The sequence below is a fragment of the Galeopterus variegatus genome, unplaced genomic scaffold (assembly GCF_000696425.1).
Source record: "Galeopterus variegatus unplaced genomic scaffold, G_variegatus-3.0.2 Scaffold1954, whole genome shotgun sequence".
Lineage (NCBI taxonomy): Eukaryota > Metazoa > Chordata > Mammalia > Dermoptera > Cynocephalidae > Galeopterus > Galeopterus variegatus.
The window spans coordinates 167,532-178,352 of record NW_007728065.1 but is presented as its reverse complement, the minus strand read 5'-3'; the positions used below and the strand labels follow the sequence as shown (position 1 = coordinate 178,352).

The 10,821-nt window shown below is 34.3% G+C and overlaps 1 protein-coding gene across 4 annotated transcripts in view; it reads right to left on the bottom strand.

Moving 5' to 3' along the window:
• The window catches only part of BRAF (B-Raf proto-oncogene, serine/threonine kinase), a 162,659-nt gene that overhangs the window by 30,178 nt on the left and 121,660 nt on the right, over nt 1-10,821 (bottom strand). For all 4 annotated transcript variants that reach the window (XM_008579760.1, XM_008579761.1, XM_008579763.1 and 1 more), the window contains exons 10-13: nt 8,866-9,002; nt 7,780-7,897; nt 5,425-5,509; nt 4,353-4,529 (exon numbers count right to left, since the gene is read on the bottom strand). In XM_008579760.1, the coding sequence (XP_008577982.1) occupies nt 4,353-4,529; nt 5,425-5,509; nt 7,780-7,897; nt 8,866-9,002 (517 nt within the window). The remainder of the gene's footprint in view (nt 1-4,352; nt 4,530-5,424; nt 5,510-7,779; nt 7,898-8,865; nt 9,003-10,821) is intronic.

The following is a 10,821-nucleotide window of genomic DNA, read 5'->3' as shown; positions in this document are numbered from 1 at the left end:
AAAAAAAAAAAAAAAAAAAAAAACCAAATGTAATAAAAATAGTGTGCTTTAGTCACTGATACTAGAGAAGAAAACAGTGATATCCACTTCACCAAGAATCACTCACACAATCTGGTTGTGTGTTCCAATTATATTCAGTTACATTTATGTTCCAGTTACATTTATGTAACTCAGTTTGTAAAAAAATTTGTCCAGGTGTCCTTTCTGAAGGTAATGTTGCAGAATACAGATAAACTAATAATAAACCATACAGCATTTTGCATAATAGGTTTTAAACTTTTTCTGCTGAGGATTCAAAAGAATTCTGAGAAACTATGTAACTCCTTGAATATTTAAAATTAACATTTAAAAGTTAAGTTTAAATAACCACAAAGGATATAATTTCCAGTGTAAATATCAACATTTTAACATCTTATTTATTGTTATATAAATGTTTCTTAGAAAGCATCTATTCTTGTTTAATGGAGAGAAAGTCATCTTTTACATCTCTGAGGAAATTGATAGTTTTTGGGGGGGGAAGTGGAAGAGGTAATCTCTTCTCCTTGCATTGTGTCTATTTCTCCCAGTGCCTTTTCTTTTCTGTTTTGGTCTCTCTCATTTCTATCAGACTTCCTCTCCAATATCTAGTGATCCAGAGATAATCTGTCTTACTCAGACTAAGCGAGGGACCAATAAGCTGTCTGGAAGCTTTCAGCATATAGATGAGCTTATTGTTTTTGAACTGTACAGTCATCTAGGTGGAATTCCTGATTTCACTCTCTTTGGGTCTTTCCTCTTGGGGTGGTAAGATTCCTCAGAGAAGACTCTTCCAATCTCCTGCAGGAAGAGTAAGGTTGGGTTGCTAGTACTTCGGGAACCAAATGAAAAGAGAGGGCTGGAGAAATCTCCATTCATGATTGAGTAAGCACACAGTCACCCAATCCCCATTTTGAGTAAGATATCCACGTCCTAGACATAACTTAGGGTCACCCAGTCCAGAGATATTTATATTTGTTTTCCCTTCTCTAGAGAACAAAATGCCAGTCAACTGCCAGGTTAGGGATGGGGCAGTCATCCAGTGGCACAGGGTAGGGGAACAGCTTTTCAAACAGGTCTTTCCATTTTACTCCTCCCTCCCTCCCTCACTTCCACACCCCCTGAGATAAATAATACTGCCAATTCCTGAGACTTTTGAGGACTGTGTGGTATAAATCAGGTTGGTTTTCATTTCCCACTGCCAACTGATTTAGCTTTGGGGGTCTGCTAAATCCATTATCACTTCTCCATCTGCTCTCTGGCTTTTAAAATGTTATTGCTATTGTCTCCTTCCTCTCTGTTATCCCCACCCTTATAACTTCATGCTTTAAAAAAATTCCTTTATTATAATTTTAGTAGAGTTTAAAGAGGGAGCAAAAATCTGTCATCTTCACCTGAAATCCACATAGCCATCTAATAAGAGGATTTTCAATCTGTCAAAAGCCTTTAGAAACTAAAGATGCATTGGTATATTTTTAACCAGTTGCATGTAACCCTTTATGAGAATGAACAAAAAGGAAAAAGAAACCATCTTCTTTGGTTAATTTTAAGCTGATAACGAAAAGTACATTCTGTTAGAGGGTTTAAAATTTATAATCAGTAGTTCTTCAGCTACTAAAATCCAGGATAAACCTTATGGAATGATCTATATTCATAGCCAAGTATATTCATTACATAGTGAGAGCTATTTAAAAATGTACACAAAGTGTTTCAGAGTAGATAAACTATAAGGTTTACACTGATAATCCCAAACTGTAAAGTGATGGGAAAATATCACCTCTTCACTGAATATTCCCCAGATTACAGAGCTATTCCAATTTGATGGTGTTCTTCTCTACTGTCACTTCATGTCTTAATTCATACTGGCACTTCACTGTCCCATCACTGTTTCTAAAAACAATTTTTAACACTATTCTTTGCTGCCTCTGTTTATATCAAAACCTTTTTTCTCCTCTCTTTTTCTCTTTTATTACTTCTTTGAGTATTATTCCTTTCCTTGACATTTCTCAAGTTTTGATATGAAAAGGATATAACTTCTCTCTCTTCTGGAAGGTGAACTTATCAATAATATGAAGCAACCACTCTTTCATTTTTTCATTTAATAGACAAGTATTGAGTACCTATCATAGGCCAGGTCCTATTCTAGGCATTAGGCATAAAAAAATGAACAAAACAAAGCCCCTGCTCTTATACAGCTTGCATTCTAGTCGGGGTAACAGACAATAAATAAGTAAGTCAGGTGGAGTTGGGTGTTATAAAGAAAAACAAGGATAGGGGTATAGACAATAACGGGGTACGATTGGGACATGTTAGCTATATGAGGTAATCAGAGAAGGCTTCTCTTAAAAGGGGACTTTTGAACACAGACATAAGAATATTTTTGGCATGAGTATCCCAAAGAGGAAATAAAAAGTACAAAGCCCATGGGGAATGAAGCACGCCTTGCCAGCTGAAGAAACAACAAAGAGACAGTGGGGTGGGAAGAAAATAAACTTTGTTTATTTCTGAATGTCTATTACTTTTGCCACAGTTTACTTTTCATGAGATTTTTTTGTCTTTTTTTTTTGTGTGTGTGTCCGGCAACGGATCGCAACCCTCAGTGTCACGCCCGTAACTGAATGTCTATTACTTTTGCCACAGTTTACTTTTCATGAGATTTTTTTGTCTTTTTTTTTTTTGTGTGTGTCCGGCAACGGATCGCAACCCTCAGTGTCACGCCCGTAAGGGACCAGGACCGGCAACGGGATCGCAACCCTCGGTGTTGCGTCCGCACCTCGCTCAGCCAGTGAGCGGGAACCGGTCTGTATGTGGGATCTGAACCCTCGGCGGGAGCGCCACCGCGCTCCCAAGTGGCGCACTGTAGCAGTGCGCCACTGGGCCGGCCCTTTTCATGAGATTTTAATATGGATAAGTGGGAAATGTTACTGAATAAGGTAATAATTTGCTATAATAAGCATTTTGGCTGAACATAGGCTTGTAAACTAATTATAGATATATTCCTAGTTTTGAGACAAAGAAGGTGGTACAAGGGAGCCAGACTTGGTTTTGAGCCCTGGCTCTACACTTACTTGCTATAAGTGATCTTGAGTCAGAGTTGTAGGTGTTAGTACATATATGCCCCTCAAATGAGAACAAGAGGGTTCTTGTTTCATTTTATAATATAAAAGAAGCATAATGGTTATGGGGAAAGAATACTGGATTGGGAGCCAGAAATCCTGAGTTAAACACTTTTGCTGCCACTTATTAAATCTGTGCCCTTGGACAAGTCACTTAAAAGCCTCATTTTCCTTATCTGTAAAAAGAAAATAAAAATAGCCACTTCATAACATTATAAAGATTAAAGTACATCACAATCTATGCAGGGGAAAGCAATTTGTATACTATAAATTAATTTAAAATGCATACACATTTTCAAACTATTCATAGAGCTTTCAAATTAATATTTTATTAAGGTTATATTTTCATCTAAGTGTTTTCAAAATTTAATTTTACCTTTTTTTTTTTTTTTTGTCTTTTTCCATGTCCGGCAACGGATCGCAACCCTCAGTGTCGCCCCCGTACTGGACCGGGACTGGCTACGGGATCGCAACCCTCGGTGTTGCCCCCGCGCCTCGCTCAGCCAGTGAGCGGGAACCGGTCTGTATGTGGGATCCGAACCCTCGGCGGGAGCGCCGCCACACTTCCCAAGCGGCACACTAGCGCAGTGCGCCACCGGGCCGGCCCCTAATTTTACCTTTTGATTTACCTATTCCTCTGTACTTATGAGTTGCATGCAAAATTTATTCTTCAGTTTCCCATGTTAGCCTATGATAAATTCTATAAAATAACTAGATTTTAAATTACATGACAAAATTCAATAGATATGAATAACAACTTGAAATCCTCAAAAGGGATCAGAATGCAGATTTATTTTAACTTTATTAACTGACCATTTTGCAAAAAAAAATACAGGTACTTAAAGAAAATTATTTGAAAGGATAACTACTTAATCACTTTGTATACTTCAACTGTTAATGACTTTTTGGTGGGTTTTTTTTGGTGCCTATTTTTGTTTTCTGAACTTCTATTGCTTAGCTAGGTCACTGAGTGTTAAACATAAATTCACAGTCATATATTTATCATCAAACACTTGATATACTTGATATATGTTCTGAAGACTGTATTAGAAAGACTATTTTATTTTTTAGTATTATATTGCTAGCCATTATTTAAAGTGTTCTAATGTTGCTGGACAGTAATATAAAATGCAATCCAAAAGAATATCAGTTAAAGCCTTTAAAACACCTTCAACAGTCTTCAAAAGTAATATACAAGAGATGTAACAGAATGGAACTTACTCCATGCCCTGTGCAGTCTGCCGTGCAATATCTATAAGTTTGATCATCTCAAATTTGGTCTCAATGATGTGGAGATGGTGATATAAGCTGGAGCCCTCACACCACTGGGTAACAATAGCCAGTTGTGGCTTTGTGGAATAGCCCATAAAGAGTAGGATATTCACATGTCGTGTTTTCCTAAAAAAAAAGAAATGTGACAGTAAATAGTAAATGTTGACAAACTTTAGTAATTCTTAAAAAAGAAAGGCAAAGCAGTTTACCTATCAGTAAGATGCTGTCAGAAAAAGGTATTTTTTTTAAAAAAGGCAATAGAAGAATAAATTTAGAAGACACTGGGAATTTCTCCCACCCTCTTCAGAAATATCTTTTTAAAAATAGCTGACAGGCAACAAGAAGTTGCTTAAATACCTTCAATTACGGGAAGTTGACCACTGAGAATGTAGCTGCCTCCCAACTCTTTGTTTAAATGGTTCTAGTATTAGAAAGTTTTCCTGTGTTGAGACAAAACCATTTTCCTACAATTTCAACCACTGGCTTCCCTCTTCTGCTCTTTGGAATAAAACAGAGTAGCTTTGTACCTTCTGAACATAACAGCCTTCTCTGGTCTAAATATACTCAGTTCTGTTGGCTATTTTCCCCTAAATTATAGTTCTAAATCTTCCCCATTTAGGTTATCCTCCCCCGGACATACTCTAGTTTGTCAATGTTCCTCAAGTTCCAGGGCCTAGGACTAAATACAATCTATAAATGTGTTCTGATAAGCTTAGAATTTTGAGAGTATTATTTCCATAAGTGGAACTATTATTTTACATGATCAAAATACTATATTTCCATTAATTCAGTCTAAATAATACTATATTTCCACTAATTTAGTCTATCAATTGTACCATATAATACTGCATACCACTTAAAAGAATACAGTTAAAGACAAAAAATACTCAGACATACTCTGTTTCTACATTTTTATCCATTTTGAGTAAATCTTTAAAGCTAATAGTAGCTACCACTGAACAATAGGAGCTAATGAAAACAACCTTTTTCCTCTGGAAAACAGTAACTCACACAAGCTCACCTGAGTACTCCTACTTCATTTTTGAAGGCCTGTAACTGCTGAGGTGTGGGTGCTGTCACATTCAACATTTTTACTGCCACATCACCTAAAAGGTAATTGTCATTCGAAATGTCATTCCAATATTTTAAATTTAAAAATATAAAACATTCTTGTGTGTTTTCACTAATTATCATAGCCCTAAATCCATAACATTATTAAATTACAAATAAATTGCACCATAACTATCTAAACTGCATTAATCTTCTAAGGATAAAAACTAACTGAATATTGAAACTACAGATGACAGGCCCAATGGAGCTTGGCTTAAAAGAGAAAATCATAATATCAGAGTAGTTAATATTTTTTTTCAAATCTATGGATTACTTATGATGTTTTGGGTGAGAAAAATGATTAAAACTGTAACTATAATTAAAAAAAAAATTCAGTGTGAAACAGCTATAACTCTCATGCACTGCCAGTGTATATAAATTGGTACAACCATTTTGGAACACTGTTGGCATTATCTACTAAAGCTGGACATATGCATATCCTGTGGTCCCATACTTCTCTCCTACGATTACATCCAGAAAAAATGGATATACATGTTCACCAAAAGATATATACTAAGAATATTCATAGCACCACCATTCATAATAGTCCCAAAGTGGAAACTATCCAAATGCTCATCACATAGTAGACAGAAGAAGAAACCATGTTATAGTCACACAATGGAATACTATACAGTGAAGGATTTACTACTACATACAACAGTACAGATGGATCTTATGAACAATGTTGAATGAAAGAGGCCAGACACAAAAGAGTACACACTATATGATTTCTGTTGAGGTCATGATGATGGTTACCCTTGGGAGAAGAAGACTGACTGGAAGAGGTTATGACAGGGACTTCTAGAGTGCTAGTTATGCTCTATTTATTGATCACTGACGTGTTCACTTTGTGAGATTTCAGTTACTCGTACACTTATGTGAACTTTATATATTTACTAAACTTTAATAAAAAGTTAAATAAACTTACTGATTTTTCCTAATTGTCAAAGTAATACAGTTGCTCATTGTATCAGCTCTAAGATATAATACTGCATAACATTTACAAAAAAAAAGTTTAAAAAATTCCCATAATCATGTCACTCTGCAATGACCATTATTATATTGATGCATACCCTATTAGGCTTTTCTATGTATGCAGTGTGAAAATTTATGAATATATATGAAAAGATAACCTAAACAGATATATACTAAAATACTGATAGTCATTTTAAAATTATGTTATATATGTTTCTATACAGCTCTATAGTATGGGGTATTATACATGCTGCTTTGTAAAATTTAATATACCAAAGACACCTTTCCATGTCAATAAATGTAGCTCTGCTATACCATTTTAACTCCTATATAATCATATATGGAGGTATCTTATCTATCCAATCCTCTATTACTGGGCATTTAAGTTTATTTTCATTTTTATTAGTATTAAATCTCTAATGGATATACTTTCACATACATCTGTTTGTTCCTGTCTAATTACTTCCTCAGGATAAAGTCCTGTCAGTTTAATATACATATTACCAAATTGCCCTCCAGAAAGTTTGTAGTATTTTGTTATCCCACCAGGAGCATTATAATAACCAGTCTAAATTTAATCAATTTAAAAAATCTTTGTCCATTTGGGAGGCAAATAATGATTTCTATGTTTTGAATTTGCAATTCTTTGATAACTAGTGACGCTGAACATTTTTTATACGTTTATTGGCCACTTATATTTCTTCCTTGGATAAATACACTTTCAATATGTTTACTTGTGGTTTATTTACTAATTTATATTATTATTATTGATTATACATATTCATGGGGCAAGAGCTGACCATCAGTGCCTGTGCCCAATTGTGGTGAGAAAATCAATACTATCAGCATACTCACCACCTCACATTGCAGTTATTTCCCTGTGTCTCCTACCCTCTCCCCAATTCTCCTTTCCCTCCCCTCTTCCCCCTACCCGGCAACCCTAGGGCTGTTCTCTCCCTCTGAAGTTCAATACACTTGTGATTTATAATACAAATAAAATTATCTGCAGAAAGATTTCTAAAAGAAAAAAATCATTTTAAGGACTAGTTACCCTGGAGGATCCTCATCTTTAAAAATTATTACTGTAATATAATGATAGGAGTTGTGGTTACTGTGAACCCAGTTTTTATTTCCCATAATTTTTGTTAGAAACCTTTGGAGGACTTCTGCACCTGATCAAAATAGCTTAATGATGCAAATAGTGAACACTCCCTTTGATTTTTTAAGTAAAAGTTGTTAAACATCTCCTATTATTATGACTTGTAACAATGTCACCACATTACATACATACCATGCCACTTTCCCTTGTAGACTGTTCCAAATGACCCAGATCCAATTCTCTGTCCCACTGTAATTTGCCCATCAGGAATTTCCCAGTCATCACTTGAATCTCGTCTACCAAGTGTTTTCTTGATAAAAATAGTGCAAAAGTCAAGCCAAACCAAACAAAAAAGGAAAACCTTATGTTTCATGGTAAGTACATTACCCTATGCCTCAGAGGAACATAAGTTAAGAAGAGAATAAGTTCTCTTCAAAAAAAAAAAAAAAAAAAAAAATACACACTCTGAATGGAAAATAGTTAAAAGCATGACTCCTAAAATACAAAACGAATTTAAGATGGAAGTCAGTATTAGGATGGAAAAAATTTACTTAAAAGAAAAATTTATTTATTGGGTATAAGAAGAAATGTATATTACTAAAGTAAATAAAATAAAAATTTTTTATCATTAGGAGGACTATCAAGGGCAACATATGTATTATGTACTACGTAATTGTGACTAGTTTTGGCTCCAATTCCCCCCAAATTTAAGTTAACATATTACGGTAACTGCTGACAACTTATCTAGATACTCTCTTCATCACTGCTAAATTTCCTCATATCTTATCTGATCCAGTCTCTTAAAAAAAAAAAATCAACACATACAATTATTTTCATAGGGTAAAGGACCCACCTATCCAACAAATACTACTACTAAAATTACTAGTTTTTAATACAGATTCATTTGCAGCAGAAAAGTTAATTGTTCAAATAGGGAAGAATGTCATTTGGTAGATATTTGAATTTTGGACCAGCCTTTAGAAAAATACTTAATCATGCTTTCTAAATACTAGTTTACTCTCTTTATTCTTATTTTAGAAACAGAACACTTGTTACTCTTCTAAAACTGGCTTTTACTCAATTATATCAGAGACAAGAGCAAAAATCAGTGTTATGGGAATATGCTTTAAGCAAAATACTATCAGCTCTTAAATTTATTTGATTATGGGAATTCTGTGTCATATATGGACATAATATATCTAAAAGGTGATATTACATTTGGCTATACTTCTAAAAAGAAAGAACTTAAAAAAAATAAAAGATATCATATACTGTTACCATTCGATTTCTGTCTTCTGATGATGAGGATGACTTTCTTTCCCGCTGAGGTCCTGGAGATTTCTGTAAGGCTTTCACATTAGTAAGTGAGCCAGGTAATGAGGCAGGGGGTGTGGCAGACAAACCTGTAGTTGATCCTAAATTAGTGAAAGGAAACATGTATCCAGTAAGCATGTTAATTTATCAGGGGGCAGAAAATTGGGGTGGGATTTAGACATTTTAAAAATGGAGTGCATGTTCAAATACAGACCTTTTAGAAAGGATAGGCCAAAAGAGGGACTTATTGATTAGTGGTACAATTTCTTTTAGTTTTCTGGCCAATTTAATGACTTTTAAGACATCTGGTGATACATACATACTTTCTCTACTTATGCAAAGTCTAAAAGAAAAACAATCTCCCTCAAACAAGAAACAAAAACTAAAAAATACCCCTAAGGCTTTTTTTCTTTGATTAAAAAAAAAAAATCAAAAAGAAAAACCAATTTAAAAGCCTATACGAGGGTACTTCAAAAAGTTCATGGAAAGAAGATTCATATTATCTTTTAATTCCATTTTCCACAAACTTTTTGAAGTACCTTTGTATAACATACTTTTAATCATTTTACATTACCTCAACAGCTAATCAATATTAAAAAAGATAGAAACCCCCAAATGGAAACATTTTCTAATAATGCCTTTAATGTAGAAAATATCTGGATCTTTCATATTCACCACTACATTTAAGTACAATCCCAAACTACATGCTCTGCTATCTAAGAGATATTGGCCAGTGTCATTGGTTCCTGAAGCTTATTCTACTAAATGAAGATTATCTGTTACCTGCATAACAAAGTTAATGTAAACAAAACCAAGCAGGTTTCTCAAAACTTTCTGAAATATCTCTGCTTTTGTAAGTGAGAACAAAGTAAACACCATGTCTGTTCCCAGTTAAGTTACTACAAATGCAAATATTCCATAAGCCAAATGAGTCTGAGAGGTACACTCTTTGGAAGTGGGCTCAGTTGGCAGAGTTGCATACCTTTCTGATGGGTGCTCTTCTAAATGCCGACTCACTGGCAAACATCCTAAGTTCACGTACAGTATAAGGCCTTGGTTCAGAGGGGTTCAGAGAAGTGACTCCTAAGTGGGGCCTAAGTACAGCTGAGTAGGACTGAGATGTCTAGGTAATATTTCCATACACAGAACAAAAATACCTCAAGAAAATGTTTTGTTTTGTTTTGTTTTAAATGATTACTACTCTCAGGGGAGAAAAAGGTCCACTATCTTTCAAAGAACAAGGATACTAACGACAACATTTAAATGTTAAATCTGCATAGAAATTTTATCATACTATATCACTATATCACCATGTGGAATTTCCATGATCTCATATGCAATTTTCTAAAGGCAAATGGCATCTGGAATGTCTATTAACTAGAGCACAATCCATTTTCTACCTTCCGTAGATAATTTTCAACACTATAAAGGCTTAAGTGCTTGACTAGGCTTTGCAGTTCTGATCTACTCAGTACCATACTGTATTACTGAGTTTAATTATACTACTCAGTACTGTATGACTTCCATCCCATTGTAGGGATTTTCTGAGAAACAGCTGGGCTGAGACAGCAAAAATGTGAAGTACCATTACTACATTCAGTATAAGTAACAGACACTAACTAGCATGAGTCAGTAAATATAATTCTTTTAAAATATTTGTGGCGAGATACCTGTCCCAATTTTGACTTAAATTTTAAAAAAGCAATTAAAAGTCACTAAAGTATGGCAAGATAAAATGGAAGAGTGAAATTACACTGCTAACTTTTTCCTCATATTAGGGCATAATTAAAAGTATAAATCCTCAAATTTTCTGAAGTATACTGAAATATCCATAATATCTTACAAACCTTTTTTTTTTTTTTTTTTTTAATTTTTTTTTTTTTTTTTTGTTTTTTTTTTTTTTTTTTTTTTTTTCGCTGA